This window comes from Macaca fascicularis, chromosome 12 (genome assembly GCF_037993035.2).
Source record: "Macaca fascicularis isolate 582-1 chromosome 12, T2T-MFA8v1.1".
In the NCBI taxonomy this organism is placed as follows: domain Eukaryota; kingdom Metazoa; phylum Chordata; class Mammalia; order Primates; family Cercopithecidae; genus Macaca; species Macaca fascicularis.
In genome coordinates this window covers 993074-1012805 of record NC_088386.1, presented here as the reverse complement: position 1 = coordinate 1012805, position 19732 = coordinate 993074, and the positions used below count along the sequence as shown (strand labels likewise).

Here is a 19732-nt window from a genome sequence, read left to right as displayed (position 1 = left end):
GATGTTATGTCACTCTCTAGAAAATACGTATCTATAAAATTATTACAAATTCTAAACATTTTAAAACCAGATGGTGGGTGTCAGTTCTTCAGTACAGATGGGGGAAGGCCAGGGGATTGGTAGGGAGTGAACGTCGGGGGTGGCTATGACCATATCCACAGGTTCTTTCGACATCTGCCATTGAGAAGGAGGACCCCACCAAATCTGCACGAGCTCTGGTGACTGGCCTGGAACCAGCAGAACACAGCAGGTGTGAAGATGCTGCACGTTATGCAAAGCCATGTCAGAGGCGCAGGTGCCTCTCCAGTTCAGGCCGCGCTCGGGGTGCAGCCGCTGTCACCTTGACCCCTGCAGGACCCCCATGAGGCCTCTGGCCAACTTCCAGTCTTCTCAGACGCAACATCCACGAAGCCCTGGGGGACCACAGCCGTCCACACCCAGGCCAGGCCACAGAACAGATCCCTCGGCAGATGCTCCCCATTTCTAACCCACTAGCACATGAGCAAGTCAAACGGTGGCTGCTGACACCATGGAGCGTGAGTGGTCTCAACAGCAGGAATAACCGAAGCCCAGGATGCAAAGCTGCCTGAATACCTGTGAGACGCCAGGAGGGGGACAGGAAGTGGTAAGGACCCAAATAGCCACCGTGGGGCGCAGGAGAGGGTGGTCTGGAGCCTCAGCAGCTCTGGTTGGAAGACAAAGGCTGCCTTCTTGAAGCTCCTCTTCCTTCCTAAATCTTCCCTCCTCCCTACCTGCCCACCTCTACCTTCCTAAGGGCTTGCGCTTGGAAAGCACGGCAATCCCCACTGGTAAAGCTGGTCTGCGGCGCCAACCAGGAATGGCATCTGACCAGTGCAGCCCGATGCTCTGCCTCCAAGCCACACCTCCAGGAGGCTGTTTTCCCAACTTCACTGCTGACAACCCCCTTCTGACAGTATTTTCCTTAAGGGAGTCCTCCGACTTCTCAAGGCACCATTTCTTTATTTTTTATTTATTTATTTTTTGAGACGGAGTCTCGCTCTGCCGCCCAGGCTGGAGTGCAGTGGCCAGATCTCAGCTCACTGCAAGCTCCGCCTCCCGGGTTTACGCCATTCTCCTGCCTCAGCCTCCCGAGTAGCTGGGACTACAGGCGCCCGCCACGTCGCCCGGCTAGTTTTTTGTATTTTTTAGTAGAGACGGGGTTTCACCATGTTAGCCAGGATGGTCTCGATCTCCTGACCTTGTGATCTGCCCGTCTCAGCCTCCCAAAGTGCTGGGATTACAGGCTTGAGCCACCGCGCCCGGCCCTCAAGGCACCATTTCTTTAAAGCGCCTTTGCAAATCTCTCCTGACCCGCTGTGTGTTGATTTTACAGCTTCCTTTTAGAGGTAGTCTCATTTATGAATTTTCACCTGCACAGCTGTCACGATGCTTATATTCTTGGGGACTGTCTTTTTCATCCCCTTGCACTACCCTTGTATCCTCCCGTAAGTAGAATAAAGCACCTTTACTGATTGCCAAATTGGAACTTCCTGGCAGAAATGCTTAAAAAATTGTTTGTTTCAGTAAGTTAACAAAAGCTAGTCCATGTAGGAGAAGAAAACCTGACATTACTCACCACTGACAAATAAAAACTGCTCCCAGCTCTGCGTTACTGCCTACAGCAATAAAAGCCTGCCAGGGGATTCAGCAAAAACACTTCCCAGTGCTCATCCATTTAACACTAAAAACCTCAGTGCCATCAGCACTGCATTACTTTCATCTGCGAGACACGGAACTTGAGGCTCAGAAGACTGAGCAACCAGGCCAAGGCCACAGCAAGCACCACGCTGGCTAGAAATCTGGATCTGCCCAACTCAAAGTCTAACTCAGCAGGCAAACTGCACCCTTCCAGCATCTCTGCAAAAGACAGGTGGTTTCAGAGACGTACACACCCCTCCCAGCACCCTGCATTCGGCATACCTGTTTTTTAGGCTGAAAAACCGGATGGCAGCGAGAACTATAGCCTTCTTCAAGACTAATCAACAATTCTACTGCTGCTTTTTCCTAGTTTAGAGAAAACAGTGGCTACTATCGTGTTTGGGTAGACTTAGTTTTCTTCTATCGAACTGTAGGCCAATTAGAGTCCCCATTTCTCATTATCTTTCTTCAAACAATTTTTTGCAGCTAGAAAAGCAAACGCTTCATTAAAATAGGTTTAACATGGCAAGGAAATCACAGCCAATAAAATGATTTTAAATGGAGGCCATTAACAATAATAGATCACAAATGCCACACCCACCTTCTGTGCACAAAACTGGAGATAAATAAGAAAAAAAGGATTCCAAACAATTGGAAATTTAACTAGGAAATAGTTACTTAAACACTAAAAAACAATACAACTAAAAAAAAATCACATAATCATTTAATTGCTAAGCACATACATATTTTTACAAGCATAAAAATTACATTATTTGAAGCTGATATAACCACATAACTTAAAAATCCAAGTCAGTGAACTGAAACCTATGAGAAACAAAGTCAGTGAATTGATAGTTGACAAATTAAAAAATCTGTAACTACCTACAATTCTTTTTTCTTTTCTTTTTTCTTTTTTTTTGAGACAGAGTCTTACTCTTTTTGCCCAGGCTGGAGTGCGCTGGTGTGATCTCAGCTCACTGCAACCTCTGCCTCCCAGGTTCAAGTGATTCTCCAGCTTCAGCCTCCTGAGTAGCTGGGATTACAGGCACCCACCACCATGTCTGGCTAATTTTTTTGTATTTTTATTAGAGACGGGGTTTCACCACATTTGGCCACACTGGTCTCGAACTCCTGACCTCAGGTGAACCACCTGCCTTGGCCTCCCAAAGTGCTGGGATTACAGGTGTTAGCCACTGCACCCGGCCCGCTACCTACAATTCTTAAAAGCACAAAACAAACAACTCAAGTAGCTAGATGTTAACTACGGAAGAAATGTGCTGGCCTTCCCTTCACTCAGATGTGTGAGAGCCTGGAGTGCACCAGGGAGTGTGCTGGGCAGAACACGGGAGGCACACACATGTGCCTGCACGGGTGATGTCCCCACAGGGCAGACCCACACGCAGCATATGTGTGCCACTGCAGAGCAGTGTATGTATTCCACTACAGAGTGGTGTATGTGTGCCACTGCAGAGCAGCGTATATATCCCACTGCAGAGCAGTGTATGTGTGCCACTGCAGAGCAGCGTACATATCCCACTGCAGAGCGGCATATGTGTGTCACTGCAGAGCAGCATACATATCCCACTGCAGAGCAGTGTATGTGTGTCACTGCAGAGCAGCATACATATCCCACTGCAGAGCAGTGTATGTGTGTCACTGCAGAGCAGCATACATATCCCACTGCAGAGCAGTGTGTGTGTGCCACTGTAGAGCAGCGTATGTATCCCACTGCAGAGCGGCATATGTGTGCCACTGTAGAGCAGCGTATGTATCCCACTGCAGAGCAGTGTGTGTGTGCCACTGTAGAGCAGCGTACATATCCCACTACAGAGTGGCGTATGTGTGCCACTGTAGAGCAGCCTACATATGTCACTGCAGAGCAGTGTATGTGTGTCACTGCAGAGCATCGTATATGTCCCACTGCAGAGCGGCGTATGTGTGCCACTGTAGAGCAGCGTACATATCCCACTGCAGAGCAGTGTATATATCCCACTGCAGAGCAGCGTATATATCCCACTGCAGAGCGGCATATATATCCCACTGCAGAGCGGTGTATATATTGTTTCTTATATTCAGGGGGAGAGGATGATATTACTCTCAATATCAGAGGGGTTGTACATACCTCCTGCGGTATTGTTCTTAATATCCCAAAGGGGAGAGCATATTACTCTCAATATGGCAGGGGGTGTACACCTCCTTTGTAATACTGTTCTGAATATCCATGATGGGAGAGGATAGGACTCCTAATATCACAAGAAGTGTACAGCCGAGGCCGGGCGTGGTGGCTCAAGCCTGTAATCCCAGCACTTTGGGAGGCCGAGACGGGCGGATCACGAGGTCAGGAGATCAAGACCATCCAGGCTAACACGGTGAAACCGCGTCTCTACTAAAAAATACAAAAAACTAGCTGGGTGAGGTGGCGGGTGCCTGTAGTCCCAGCTACTCGGGAGGCTGAGGCAGGAGAATGGCGTAAACCCGGGAGGCAGAGCTTGCAGTGAGCTGAGATCCGGCCACTGCACTCCAGCCTGGGTGACAGGGCTAGACTCTGTCTCAAAAAGAAAAAAAAAAAAAAAAAAAAGAAGTGTACAGCCGCCTGTGATATAGTTCCTAACATCTAGGTGGGGAGAGGATGATATTACTGCCCATATCACACGAGTTGTAAAACCACTTCAATATTTTGCCTACAATCCTGAGGGGAGAGGGTGATATTGCTCCCAATATCGAAGAAGGCGTACACTCCCCTGTGACACTATGCCCAATATCCACGTTGGAAGATGAAGACATTACGCCCAATATCAGAGGGGATGTACACCCACCTTGGGATATTGTTCCTTATATCGAGAGGGGGAGAAGATGCTATTGCTCCCAATAACACCGGGGCTGTGGAGGTACACCCCTCCTGTGATATTATTCTTAATATCCTAGGGAAGAGAGGAGGATACCACACCCAATATCGCAGGGGGTGTACACCCATCCAGTGATATTGTTCTTAATGTACTCCACCTCCCACCACCAGGGATATCAGTCCTAATATCCAGGGGAAGAGAGGATAACATTATGCCCAATATCGCAGGGGAGTGTACACACCCTCTGTGATGTTGTTCCTAGTATCCAAAGGTAGAGACGATGATATTACTGGCCATATCGCAGGGAGTGTACACCCTTCTATGATACTGTTTTTGACATTCAGTAGGGGAGAGGACAACATTAATCCTAATATCGCAGAAGGTGTACAGACCCCTGTGATGTAGACCCTAATGTACAGGGGAAAGAGAAGAATATTGCTCTCAATATCACAGGGGCTGTAACCACCCCGCCCCCCGTATATTGTTCCTAATATGCAGCGGGGTGGAGGCTCATAGTACTCCCAATATCCCAGAAGGTGCACACCCACACCTGTGATAGAGTTCCTAATATCCAATGGGAAAGAGGCTGATTTTACTTTCAATATTGCAGTGGGTGTATAGCGCCCCCAAACCCGGGGTATCGTTCCTAATATCCAGGTGGGAAGAAGATGACATGGCTGACAATATCGAAGTGGGTGGACACTTCTTCAGTGATATAGTTCCTGATATCCAGGAGGTGAGTGGATATTATTCCCAATAAAGTAGGAACCATTCAGTCACCCTGGGATTTTGTCCTTAATAACCACAAGGGAGAGGTGATATTACTACCAATATTGCAAGGGGTGTACACCCCTCCTGTGATATTGTTTCTTATATCCAGGAAAGGAGAAGATGGTATTAGTACCAATATTGAAGGGATGGACAGCCCCCATGGGATATTGTTCTAAAGATGCAGGTTGAAAGAGGATGAGATTCTCTCCAATACAACAAGGGGTGTACACCCTGCCTGTGATATGAATCCGAAAACCTAGAAGACGAGAGAATGACATTGCTTCCAAAAACACACGGGGTGTACACCCACCCTGTGATATTGTTCCTGTCATCTAAAGGAAGAGATGATGATACTACTCCCCCTACCAGAGAAGGTACACACCCCCCCGTGATATTGTTCCTCATAACTTGGGGGGAGAGCAAGATATTACTTCCAGTGTGACAGTGGCTTGACACCTAATCTGTGATATTGCTCCTAATTTCCAGTAGGTAAAGTATGATGTTCCTGCCAAGAGAGTAGTGGGTGTACAGCCACCCTGTGATATGTCTCCGAATATTCAGGGAAAAATAGGAAGACATTACCCCAAATCTCCGAAAAAGTGTACACCCATTGTGTGATATGGTTCCTAATATCGGGCAGTGCAGAGGATGGTAATCTTTCTCCCATCGCAGGCTGTGTACACATAACCTGTGAAATTGTTCCTAATATCATGAACAAAAGAGACTGCTAATAATGAACAGACATTTCAGGGGGGAACAATTATTAAGATCCACATCGTAAAGGGGAGTAATAGCAATCCTTTCTCTCCCCCTCACTGTTACAATCCACATCGCAGGGCATGAGGAACCCCCCACGATATGGGGAGTAATAGCATCCCCCTCTCTCCCCCTGGCCTTATATAAGGATGCTGGCCTTATATAAGTGCCCCCCAATGCCATCGCAGGCTTTAATGTATTCACTTAAAGTTTTTCCTCATTTAGATCTGTCATTCCCTTAATAGGTCTAATTGCTGCCTGACATTCTGTATTAGCATTTTCATGAGCAAGCAGCTGAACGATCACTTTCTTGGCATGAGAATTGGAAATAGCCTTTTGAGCTGCATCCTGTAAATGGGCGATAGAATCAGGATAAGGCTCCCTTGGACCCTGTTGAAATGTGTGAAAAGAAGGATAAGCAGTAGCAGGGTCGTAAATTTTTTCCCAGGCTCTTAGGCATGTAGTTCTGAGCTGATCAACAGCCTCATCACCCATTACCATCTGTTGATTTAGAGTACCCCATGCCTGTCCGATTCCAAGCAATTGATCAGGTGTGATATTAACGGGACGTTGGGCTTGAGCATTTCTGCCTGATTTGTTGCTTCATCCGTCCACCAGGTTTTCAATTGGAGAAATTCAGAGGAGGACAGGGTGGATCGGGCTAATGCCTCCCAATCCATACGTATTCAATGTCTGTTATAAGCCACACACTGTAACAAGGAATGAACATAAGGGGAATTTGGCCCATATTGTCCAATTGTTTGCTTTAAGTCTTTTAATATTTTAAAAGGAAATGGCTCCCAGCATGCTTGAGTAAGTTCTCTGGCCTCCTGAGCTGGTGAAATAATTACCAGAAACTGCCAAGCATTCAAATCCCCCATTTCTTGTGCCTGGCGAATGGATGCCTGGATTGTCCCTGTGCCATAATTTGTATTTGGACCCGCTCACAGCACTCCTCTACCATAACTAACAGGTGGGCAAGCCTGGATCATTCCCTCATCCTAATTGGCTGTTGGACAAGCCTGAAGCGTCCCTTCGCCATAGTTACTGGCGGGGCCTGCAACAATAGGAGCGGCAAGGTGCGGGTCTCAGGCTCCCCTTCCAAGTATTCACGAGGCTGGCCTGGGGGTGGCCATTCCAGACCTTTCCCTAAAGGCGCAGTAGGTGGCACAGTTTCTTTTATAAGTTTTTGGAGATTAGCATACATACCTTCCCGTTTCTCGCCCTTTTTTAAACTAGACTGTCATGGTTCACTTTGCTGATAATTAGACTCCTGATTATTCAACTTTCCTATGTCATCCTGAAAATCCTCCTCCTCCTCCTCAGTGTGGAAGGGCTCCAGGGCTGTTTTAATTGCAGAGGACACAGACCAAGCAGAGACGGGAATATTGCGGCCCTCTTGTGCTCGTTTTGTCTGATCCGACCTTGTCCCAATCTTCTACATTCATGGTTCCATATTCCGGGAACCAAGAAGAATACTTGTCTACCAGGCGGAACAAAGATGTGAGATTTTGGGTACTGACAATTACCCCTCCACGGCGCAGTAACTGCTGCACAAGGCTTAAGTAATTAGAGAACTTACTCTCAGCTCGACCCACATTTTCCCGAGGTTTCCCTGGAATTCCCCGAGCGCCCTCCTTACCCTAGAGCTTGAAGTGAAAACCTACTCGGGAGTCCTTTGTCGGTCGTCCTCAGCTTTCCACGCTCTGGTGTTCCTTCACTGGATTATTTGTAGAGATTACGGGGAGCCCTGCGTTGGGCACCAGAGACAGCCTCGGCAACCGAGGGAGACCCCCGTTTCTACCAAAAAAAAAAAATTAGCGAGGTGTGGTGTCGCTCGCCTGTAATGTCAGCTACTCCATGAGAAGTCAGACAAAACCTGCCACTAGAGACTGATTTTCTTCTAAAATGCTTTCTCCAAAATATTTTTAAAACAAAAGGGGGAAATTGGAAAGGAAAATATTTTGGGCCCCCCAAATCACTAAGATAAAGGGAAAAATCAATCTGGGAACTGCTTAGGGCAAACCTGCCTCCCATTCTATTCAAAGTCATCCGCTGCTGGCTGAGAAGAATGCATATCTTATTGCCTCCTTTGGAAAGGCTCATCAGAAACTCAGAAGAATGCAACCGTTCCTCTCTCACCTGCCAGTGACCTGGAAGCCCCCTCCTGGCTTCGAGTTGACCCACTTTTGCTTCAGGTTGTACTGGATCAAACCAGTGTTCATCTTACATATGTTGATTGATGTCTCCTGTCTCCCTAAAATGTGTAAAACTGTCAGATACAGTCAGTTTCTCTTCCAAGGTTTGGCATGTTAACGTTCTTGTGTTTTGTTCTCGAACTCAACTTTCTTGTTCTCCATGCCTCCTTGCCCTTAGTTACTGTAAACAACCTTCCCCCCTTCAGTTCTAATCAATCACTCACATCTGTTCCCTCGGTTACCTGCTCTGCACCCATTTCTCCCTTCCAAACCACACGTCCCACCGTTGTAACTCACAACCCCCTTCCCCCTTCCTTATTTGGGAAAATACTCACAAATAGCCAACTGGGTCAGTTTAGATCTTGAGGTCTGGCCCCAGCCCATGCCAGAGGTAGGGATTGCATTAGGAATAAAAACCCCTGCTTTCCTTTGTTCCGTGTGCTCTTGCGATTGTGATTGATGCGAGCAGCATGCTTCCGCAGAGGTAAATTGCGTTGCTGAGAAAATTTTTGCTTAAGTGCTGGTTTCACTTTGCGTCACCGAGCATTTATCTCCAACAAAACCAAGCTGTGCTCTGACCACCTTGGGCAACTGTCATCAGGACATCCTGAGGCTGTGTCATGCACAAGCATCCCCAACCTTGGCAAAATAAACTTTCTAAATACTCTTATCCCCAAAGCTCAGGGAGACTGATTTGAATAATCATAAAACTCCGAGGCTGCACTCCAGTCTGGGCGACAGAGCAAGACTCTGTTTCAAAAATAATAAAATAAAATAAAATAAAATAAATAAAACAAAAATCAAATCTCCGGTCTCCCGCACAGCCGACTCTGCGTGAATTACTCCTTCTCTATTGCTATTCCCCCTTCTTGAGAAACCGGCTCTGTCTAGGTAGCGGGCAAGGTGAACCCACTGAGCAGTTACAGAATTGCCATTATATTGCTTGCAATTTTATATCTATATTATGCACAAATAGCTATAATCTTGTATACAAGGTTAAATGCGAATGTGCTCCTTGCATGGTCAGATCCCAGCGCAGGAAGGACGCACCCCCTACAAACCGCTAGGCCAAAACGGTCACTCTGGCCACATCCAGCCTCACGTGAGATCGCAATCTCCTGTCACTCAGGGCCTGAGGGGGCGGGGCCGGAAGCCCCATACAATCAGGGGCGCTGGGGTGGGGACCCGTCAATCAGGCGCGCCGCCGGAAAGGAGAGGGCAGCTTCCGGGATCCGGCTGGCGGGCGCTTTGTCTCGCCTTCGCCACCGTAGGCTCTTCCTGTGAGTCTCCGCTGCTACTTCCTGGCTCTGGGAGGCCCGGTGGCTCTGCAGCAGCCTCGGCCACCCTGTGACCTGCGGGTGTTGGGACATCCCTAGCTGACCCCGGGACACCCGGGAAGCCGAGGAACCGTGAGTGGACTGCGCCTGGCTTCCGGAAGTGGGGAAGAGGGCTGGGTGAAACCTGCTGGAACCAGCCATGGGCTGCGGAACCTGCGGACCGAGTCGCGGCGGCGCAGCTGGGCCTCAGTCCCCTTCTGCGCAGGGCCGGGCGGCGCGGGCAGCGGGACCCCTGCGTCTTGTCTGTACCTGCGGGCGCCACTTCCGCCGGCCGGAGCCCTCTCGGGAACCCCGCGCCTCCCCCACCCAGGTAGTGCGGTGACCACGGGAGGGTGATCCGGGAGAGCCCCGACTCGGTGTGCGTGGTTCCAGCGTGGGAGCAGCTGTGGTTCATGGAGCTTCCGGTCCCACCTTTCTCCCCCTAAAATTAACCTGAGGCTTTGTTAAAACGTTAAACGGCGTGTTTGAGCAAACGCGATTCATAAACGGGTACCGCAGTCATGGTTTGTGGTTTGGGGTCCACGGGAGGGGCGTAAATGAGAGGCTTTGATAAGGTGAATGAGGAAGCAAACCATACATATATATACACACACATATATATACACATATGTCCACATATATATATATATATATATTTTTTTTTTTTTCTTTTTTTTTTTGAGACGGAGTCTTACCCTGTCGCCAGGCTGGAGTGCAATGGTGCAGTCTCAGCTCACTGCAACCTCTGACTCCTGGGTTCAAGCGATTCTCCTGCCTCAGCCTCCCAAATAGCTGGGCTTATAGGCGCCACCAACACGTCCAGCTAATTTTTGTATGTTTAGTAGAGACAGGGTTTCGCCATGTTGGCTAGGTTGGTTTCGAACTCCTGACCTTAATTGATCACCCTCCTCGGCCTCCTAAAGTGCCAGGATTACAGGCGTGAGCCACCTTGGCCAAAATATTTTTCTGTTTCCAAACATTTTACAGGAGAGGAAAGCGGAGAATAAATCATCTGACACTCTACTGTAAAAAAAAATCTTTGTGCCTCTCTTCTTTTCATCTTTCCTAAGTGTACATATTACCAAAATGTCTTTAGGTTGAGGTCCCCCCGTGAAAACTTGACAGGGTGTTGTGTCCTCAGCCACTCTCCTGTCTTTTCCTAGTCCTGGCATTTTAGAACTGTCTGGGGATGACCCAGGATACCCACAGTGGCCATGTGTATTGGAGGGTCTAGTGAGTATCAGCCCCGGGGTCATCTCATCCCCAAGGACAGCCTGAGGTAGGGGGTAGAGTCTCTCAGGGGAGCAGCTGGATGCTCTTGGCCTTAGAGGAATCTCCTGGTATAGTTTCATCTAAAATGGTGACCCCTGAGGGTCATTAAAATTTTAGGACATTAAAATGAATGGACAATACAATGTAATGTCATGAAAGTTAGGTCATTAAAATTATTCCTCCAGCCCGAGTTTTTATTCCTCGAAGACACATTGATGGTTTGCCAATTGGATGCTGATATTGAGAGGAAAAGGCAGAAATGATTTCTGCTCTCTAGCTTGTCTCAGACTTGTGAAGAGAGAAAAACTGTCCCAAAGGACAAGGAAAACCCACCCCAGAGAGGATGTGCAAGCACCTGAATATTAAAACGCACTTAAGGCACATAGGAGGACAAAGAGCAGTGCCAGTGCCTCCTAGGTGGTCACTGAGTACTTTACTGAACAGGATGGGTGTCCTAAGGGATAGAATGGCTGCCGTGACACTTAGAAAGGTCTGCGTTGAAGTTAGCACTGCCTCTCCCTGAGTTTGTTACCTTGCAAAGGCTTGTCCGCTTATTTGAGTTTCAGTTTTTCACTGACTGTAAGATACATTTTGTTAGTACGGCTTGAAAGATAAAAATACTATTTCCAAAGAGGCAAGGTAAAATGATGTATTTCATTTGCTAAAAATTCGTATTTATTTCTTCCCCAGAGTGAGTGTAGTTAAGTTTTAAAGTTCTGTTATTTTTAAGGGTAATTTCAAATGGAATTGTAGGACTTAGCTTTGTAAATGCTACTGGTGAAATAAAAGTGTGATAGATAAATTGATGATTTATAAAGATTCACCAAAATGTCAGTTCCCCTCTTGTAGCTTGGTGAAGAATTTATGACAGTGGACACATGTGTATCCTCTTATCTGGGTGTCTGAGTGTTGTTTTTTGTTTTTTGGAGATTCTATCTTACTCTGTAGCCCGGCTGGAGTGCAGTGGCGCCATCTCTGCTTACTGCAACCTCCGCCTCCCGGGTTCAAGTGATTCTCCTGTGTCAGCCTCCCGAGTAACTGGGATTATAGGCACCCACCACCACACCCAGCTAATTTTCATATTTTTAGTAAACACAGGGTTTTAGGCCTGGCACGGTGGTTCATGCCTGTAATCCCAGCCCTTGGGGAGGCCAAGGTGGTTGGATCACAAGGTCAGGAGTTCCAGAGCAGCCTGGCCAACATGGTGAAACCCTGTCTCTACTAAAAATACGAAAAAATTAGCTGAGCATAGTGGCAGGCACCTGTAATCCCAGCTACTCGGGAGGCTGAGGCAAGAGAATTGCTTGAACCCGGGAGGTGGAGGTTGCAGTGAGCCAAGATCTTGCCACGGCACCCCAGCCCAAGGGACAATGCAAGACTCCGTCTCAAAAACAAATAAACAAACAAATAAACAACAAAAAGACAGGATTTTTGCCATGTTGGGCAGGCTAGTCTCAACCTCCTGACGTCAGGTGATTCCCTGCCTCAGCCTCCCAAGGTGCTAGGATTACAGGCGTGAGCCACGACGCCTGGCCCACTCTATTTTCTTTTTATTCCCTAAATTTTAATATGTTTGAGTTTGTCTGTTCCTTTATCACTTTTTTCTTACATAAAAAAAATTCTGCCTAATCCTTCATTAAAAAAAAAAAAAATCTTCCAGTGACTTCTGAAAGTATTCTGGTTTTATCTTTTGTATTTGAATATATAATAAGATGATTATTATTCATGGAATAGAGAAGAATGCAATGCATTTTCTCAAGTAGATGCCAGCTTGGTTTCCCTCATATTTTAAAGTGCATGTAATTTCTTTTTCTATTCTATAGTGCCTACTCTATTATTCCTCAACTTTCCATATAGATGCTGGGTCATTAAAACTTTTTTTCCCCTTGGTCTGCTTGCTCATCTCTCTGCTAACACTGTGCTGTCCTGAATATTTTTGTTTGAAAATCTTAGAAGTATGTTAGACAAGCCATCACTCCTTTTTTAGATGACTAAAAATGATTAGACATTGGTCATTTTTACTACACATGAAAGAGTAGCTTTTCTTGCCTAAAACCACCTGATTTGGGAATTTATGTGGTTTCATAGGAATAGCATCTGGAAGTGGTGACATTAATGTCATTTTAAAAAGCATGTGTCCTATGTCCTCTTATTCCTTTCTGCCTTGATATTGTGCAATAGAAATTTGAAAAATGGTTGTATTAGTATTGTTAAATATCAATTATTGGTTTTATTTACTACTCAATTAAATTTAATAAGCCTTTTCTCTCTTGGTGTAATCACATGGAATGGGTTCAACTCCCCAGTTAACAAGTGACAGCACATGTAAAATATTGTCTACCAGGGAAATTCATTGAACACTTAGTGTTCAGACTGTGTTTTTGTGTCTGGTTCCCTAAGCACCACTGCAGTGACACAAAATAATAGACTTTCAGCAGAAGAAGTTTTGGAAAATACACTGCATAAGACATTTAGATGCAGTGAGTCATTCTTATTACTTGGGTTCGTGGAATCCCTTTCAAAATGTAAGTTCCTAATACAAACAAAGATGGAAGTTTGCGAGCAGGCATTTTTAAGAATAAGTAGTCTCAGGACTGATAATATTAACTCACTTATGCACATCAGGTAGGACTTTAGTATGACAGATACTAGAAATGTACAAAGTGAAGTTAAAAGGTAACTCCTAGCAGCATATCGTAATCTTACTCCCTGGATTCTCTAATGAGATGGGTGTTTCTACTTTGCTGTTGTCTTTTTGAATAGTTCAATTCTAGCATTAGTACTGCTGTGTGGGAGGGAGTATGTGTGAACAGAGTAAGAGTTGTGACAATCAAGTCATAGAATAAATGCTTGGAAATTTTAGAATCATGTAAACAGCTTATGAATTGAGTATACATTCCCAGTGCTCTCAGTCTCACTTATCCTTCTATCCACATGTGTGGAATGTTCTAGGACTCCGTGGCTTTTGAGGATGTGGCTGTGAACTTTACCCAGCAGGAATGGGCTTTGCTAGATTCTTCTCAGAAGAATCTCTACAGAGAAGTGATGCAGGAAACCTACAGGAACCTGGCTTCTGTAGCTAAGAATGACAACACATTTCACTTAATTACAGAAGTATTTCCCTATCATCAGTGCTATTTGTGATTTGGAATAGGGCAAGGGAATGATTTGGTGAATAAATCAGGCATGGGCACTGTGTACAATGAACATGAAATCTAGTAATGTTTCTATAGTTTGAAATAATTCATGATAATTTTGTGCATCTGCATTTTAGGAAAAAAGAGGAAGACCAGAATATTGAAGATCACTTCAAAAAACTTGGGAAAGATTCAAGATAATTTGCACCGAGAAGAGGAAATAAAGTCCTCTGAAGGAATCTTAGCATGTCATGAATTTAAAAACAAGCAAAGCAAATAAGAATCACTTGAAATTCATTTCCTGTTAGAAAAATTTCACCCAAAATGTAACGTACACAGTGTAGCAGTCAGTGTTTGGAAAACAGTTTACTTGAAAATAGTACTACAAAATTGTATATATGAATGTTACTATTTTGGTCATAGCCATGCAGGTGGTAGCTGTGTTTTCAGTAGTAGCCCATTTACTTTCAAATAATTCAGTCATGGCACAAAAACAAAAACAAAAACAAAAAATGCATTTTCCCTGGTATTGGTAGCAGTGTAAGTCGAAGACCTATGAATGAGTAGAAAGTTATTAAACCAACCAATAATAATGTGCTTGTCGTTTTTTTTTTACAGAAATCCTATGGTACAGAGACTGCATGAAAGCAAAGAAGGTAGTCAGTATGGACAAGTTGTCAGCCACATTCCAAATCTTGATCTGAATGAGAACATTTCTACTGGATTAAAACAATGTGTATGCAGTATTTGTGGAAAAGTCTTTGTACATCATTCTCTCCTTAATAGGCACATCCTAGCTCACTCAGGATGCAAACCGTATGGAGAGAAGCAATATAAATGTGAACAGTGTGGGAAACTCTTCGTTTCTGTTCCGGGTGTTAGAAGACACATGATAATGCACAGTGGAAATCCAGCTTATAAATGTACGATATGTGGGAAAGCTTTTCATTTTCTCAATTCAGTTGAAAGACATCAGAGAACTCACACAGGAGAAACACCCTATAAATGTAAACAATGTGGTAAAGCGTTCACTGTTTCCGGTTCTTGTCTAATACATGGACGAACTCACACTGGAGAGAAACCCTACGAATGTAAGGAATGTGGGAAAACACTCAGATTTTCTTGTTCTTTTAAGATGCATGAAAGGACTCACACTGGAGAAAGATGTATCAAATGTGATAAAGCCTTCAGCTGTTCCACTTCCCTTCATGACCATGGAAGCATTCATACTGGAGGGAGACCCTATGAATGTAAACAATGTGGCAAAGCCTTTAGTCATTTGAGTTCCCTTTGTAACCATAAAAGTACTTATACTGGAGAGAAACCCAATGAATATAAACAATGTGACCAAGCCTTCAGTCGCCTCAGTTCCCTTCACCTCCACCAAAGAATTCATACTGGAGAAAAACCCTATGAATGTAAGAGATGCGGTAAAGCCTACACTTGTTCCAGTTACCTTATGCGCCACTAAAGAAGTCATGATATAGAGGTTGGGTGTAATGACTCAGCCTATAATCCCAGCACTTCAGGAGGCCAAGGTGTGTGTATTACTTGAGCGCAGGAGTTCATAACCAGCCTGGATTAAAACAATGTGAAACAACTTGGGCATCGTGGTGAAACCCTGTCTCTACAAAAAATAAAATAATGCCGGGCCGGTGGCTCATGCCAGCTACTCAGGAGGCTGAGGCAGGAGAATGGCGTGAATCCGGGAGGCGGATCTTGCAGTGAGCCGAGATCGCACCACTGCCCTTCAGCTTGGGCGACAGAGGCAGACTCCATCTCAAAACAAAAACAAAGAAAATAATTAGCTGGGCATGGTGGCACATTTCAGTTGTCTTAGTTCTTTTTCAAGGACATAAAAGGCCACGGGGGGTTGGGGGGAAGCCCTGTGCATGGGGATCACGAGGTCAGGAGATCAAGACCATCCTGGCCAACATGGTGAAACCTCATCTCTACTAAAAATACAAAAATAGCTGGGTGTGGTAGCATATGCTTGTAATCTCAGCTACTCAGGAGGCTGAGGCAGGAGAATCACTTGAACCCAGGAGGTGGAGGTTGCAGGGAGCTGAGATTGTGCCACTGCACTCCAGCCTGGCGACAGAGTGAGACTCCATCTCAAAAATAAATAAATAAATAAAGCCCCTTGAATGTAAGAAATGTGGTAAAACATTTACTCTTTCCCATTCCCTCATAAACATGAAAGAGCTCACACTGCAAAGAAACCTTAAGAATGTAGGAAATGTGGTCAAGCCTTCAGATTTTCCTGAAGATTTGGGAGGACTCAGAGTGGAGAAAAGGCTTTTGAATTTAAATTTGTGGTAAGGCCTTCGGTTGTATTAGTTCCATTTGAAGACATCAGCTGATTCCTGAGAAAAACCCTATGAATGTCCAGAATGTTTGAGTGTTTCATTTCTCTCATATCCACTCAAGGACATATGAAAATGCACACTGTAGCTGGCTGGACCTTGTAAATACAAGAACGTACACAGGATTAAAACTCTAACAGTTTAGAAACTGCAAGAATATTTTCAGTTTTAACATTTACTTGAAAAGCTGTGTGAAAACTCCCATTGGAAAGAAGTTCTATAAGTGAAGGTTTTCTAATTTGGAAAGCCTGATGCAAATTAATTATCGTGCAGTGCTTGAAAAAAATCTATGAAATGTTACACAAGTTACAAGTATATTGTTTTTATCAGTGGCCCATTCTTAAAGAGTCTTGAGTATGCATTTCACCTTGTTTTGCAGGGAAACCTTGAGGTGAGAGTTCTGTAAATGTTCTTTAAGCAGTAGTACTTGAATTTCATAGATAATGATATTTTCTTAAGTCTGTTGGTAGAATTTTTGTCTATTCATTTGATAATGTGCTGGATTCATGGTTGAATTTGGATGTTTTTCTAATATGTAGGTAAGTTTAATTTTTTTATTTCGTTATTATTGCTTTTTGAGATGGAGCCTCACTCTGTTGCCCAGGCTGGAGTGCAGTGGTGTGATCTCGGCTCACTGCAACTTCCGCCTCCTGGGTTTAAGCGATTCTCCTGCCTCAGCCTTCTCCTGCCTCAGCCTTCCGAGTAGCTGGGACTACAGGTGAACGCCACTACATCCAGCTAATTCTTTGTATTTTTAGTAGAGACAGGGTTTCACCATGTTGGCTAGGCTGGTCTTGAACTCCTGACCTCATGATTTGCCCGCCTCGGCCTCCCAAAGTGCTGGGATTACAGGCATGAGCCACTGCGCCTGGCCAGGTAAGTTTCATTTGTATGTATTGTCCTGTGATTAATGGACCAGTGAATAATGATTGTGAATTCTTGGGATTGTCTTACTAGCCTCGTTTGACAAATTTTGATTATCCCTTGTCCATTATATACATCCCACCTATTTTTATTATATGAAAAACTACTCTTGATGTAAAGATATTTATTTTTTGCTAATAATGAGTTGGTATTAATTCCTAAGTACATATAGTTTACCCGGGAGATGGAGCTTGCAGTGCGCCTAGATCACACACTGCACTCCAGCAAGGGTGACAGAGCGAGATTCTGTGTCAAAAAAAAAAAAGGAATATCCTCACTTTTTAAATGCTATACCACTGTCTGTGCTCAAGTTAATCCCTGTTTGGGCTTGTGGGAGCTTACACCATCCTCCTCTATGTAATTAATAACTGATGTCTGGCTTATCTGTTTAGTAACAGATGTTATGTGTTTAACGGTGCCAGTAAACGTAGGGTGCTAATTCCTTCCTCACCAGTGGGGTGCATGAGACGCTATTGAAACAATTGGCAACACGAATGGAATGGATCAGCCCTCATGCAGGACACCTGCTCAACTTGACCTACCTGCTGTGGGCTGACTGTTCCGTAACACATCAGCAGTCACCTGGGTCAGAACCGTGAGCTGACGATGGGCCTTCCCTTTGGTCTGCACAGTGTTTTGTGGTCTTCAGGTGTTGTCATCTTCTCCCACACTAAAATGCTCTCATCTCCTAGACATCAATGTTTAACTGCACCCCAGCATGACCTTTGGCCTGTGCTTAGCAGGCAGTTTTGAGGCCCTGGCTTATAAATGCACAAAAGCACAGCACATAAGCCAACACTTAAGTCCTAATTAGCAAGAATCAGGCTGTATCTCTAGTCCCTGCATCTGCTCTGGTCACCATCTCTGTGTGCTTAGGGCAGCCATGTGAACATTATTAATTATTTTACACTCCAAGACAATAGTTATGTAAGCAGAAGTAGTGGCCTTGTTTGTTTCTTGTGCTGCTGCTCCCCTTGCTGCTGTACCATACACCCTCCTGATGAGGTGTACATCTATGGTGCCTCATGGTTCAGGCACTGCTGAGTAAAGAAAATGGGAAGAAATAGTTTGATATTAGCCCCTACCGAAGCATATGAAGAAGCGTCTCAGCTGCTTTCATTGAAAAATTCCTGGCCAGTGTGTGGGCTTTTCTTATAACTACTGCTTATCAGCATGTCAAAAGTCTCATCTTCGGACTGCAAGTCTTGATGGCCTTAGTTATAGTGGCCTTACTGCATGTGGAGCTAACCCCAGGAAGATGGAGTGACACTCTCTGGAGGATTCATGGGCTTCTGAACTCTTTCCTTTAACCATGCAGAGAGTCTACATTGCCAGTGATCATGTGCCACAACTCTATAGATGTGGAAATTCAAAATATTCAAAATATTGTGAAATAGTTTCCATTGAAAGGAAATAGAAAAGCGGTCTGGTGCCACGCTCCGGTTAAGAGAACTAGTAGATGGCTCACAAGAACACTCTGTCGCTACTGTCTGTGCCTCTGTCACAGCAAATATCCTGATCCTTCAGTTTTAAGGGTACAGGGCCATTTTCCTCCCTTTCTTACTGGTAGTTCTCAAGATAACTGTATGATATGCTGGGAAGGCAATATCCTGATAATCAAGTGACATTGATCAGAACAGCCCAGGCTCTGTTATAGTCCCTGCTCGAAACAGAATGGCCTTTAACGCTTGTGTCCAGCAACCACATCCTGGGAGAAAACCCAATGTGGGCTTCTTTCTGGGGTCCCTCAGTTGTAGTGCAAGTGAAGCGTTTACAGTCAAAACTCCATCCATCTGCTCTGGGAAGCCTTCCTGATCTTGTGGTAGTGGTTCATATTGAATCCTAGACTTCTGTTGTCTTTTGTTTGCTATTTGTAAGTAATACATTCACTTCATGGAATTTATCTATGAATGTATTTGGCCTCATTGTACTCAGAAAAGTTGGTAGCCATTGCACAGTGAACCCGCTTCATAATTGGTGAAAACACCTGTGGCCCCCTTGTGCACAGCAAGGAGGTTCATTCAGCCAAACATAGACTTCATGTTTATAAAACCCTGTAGCACAATTATTACCATGTGGGAGGCCTTTAACAATGGTGATGCTGATTTGAAAAACTCTGAAGGAAGAAATTTACCCAAATGGGTTGAGTACATGGGAGTTCCTCCTAATTCCAAGAAACCCTTACTCCCCTCCACCTAAAATGAGTGGAGAGGCCAGGTGCGGTGGCTCAGGCCTGTAATCCGAGCACTTTGGGAGGCCGAGGTGGGCAGATCACAAGGTCAGGGGTTCAAGACCAGCCTGAATAACATGGGGAAGCCCCATCTCTACTAAAAATACAAAAATTAGCCAGGCGTGGTGGCAGGCACCTGTAATCCCAGCTACTCGGGAGGCTGAGGCAGGAGAATCGCTTGAACCTGGGAGGCAGAGGTTACAGTGAGTCGAGACAATACCACTGCACTCCAGCCTGGGTGACAGGGCAAGACTCCG

The 19732-nt window shown here is 45.1% G+C and overlaps 2 protein-coding genes across 2 annotated transcripts in view; one reads left to right on the top strand and one right to left on the bottom strand.

The window, feature by feature from the left end:
• Positions 1-9364, bottom strand: part of CFC1 (cryptic, EGF-CFC family member 1) — a 56167-nt gene extending 46803 nt beyond the window's left edge. Inside the window, 3 exon segments of the mRNA XM_065525319.1 lie at positions 1942-7515; positions 7700-7832; positions 8175-9364. The gene's annotated coding sequence lies outside the window, so the exon portion shown is untranslated.
• On the top strand, positions 5179-19146 carry LOC135966494 (uncharacterized). Its single transcript, XM_074008668.1, is given in 6 exon segments — positions 5179-5241; positions 9607-9779; positions 9781-9877; positions 13771-13897; positions 14092-14146; positions 14568-19146. Coding segments are annotated over 6 exon segments (1458 nt in total). The 3' UTR covers positions 15511-19146.
• Positions 19147-19732: the final 586 nt, after the last annotated feature.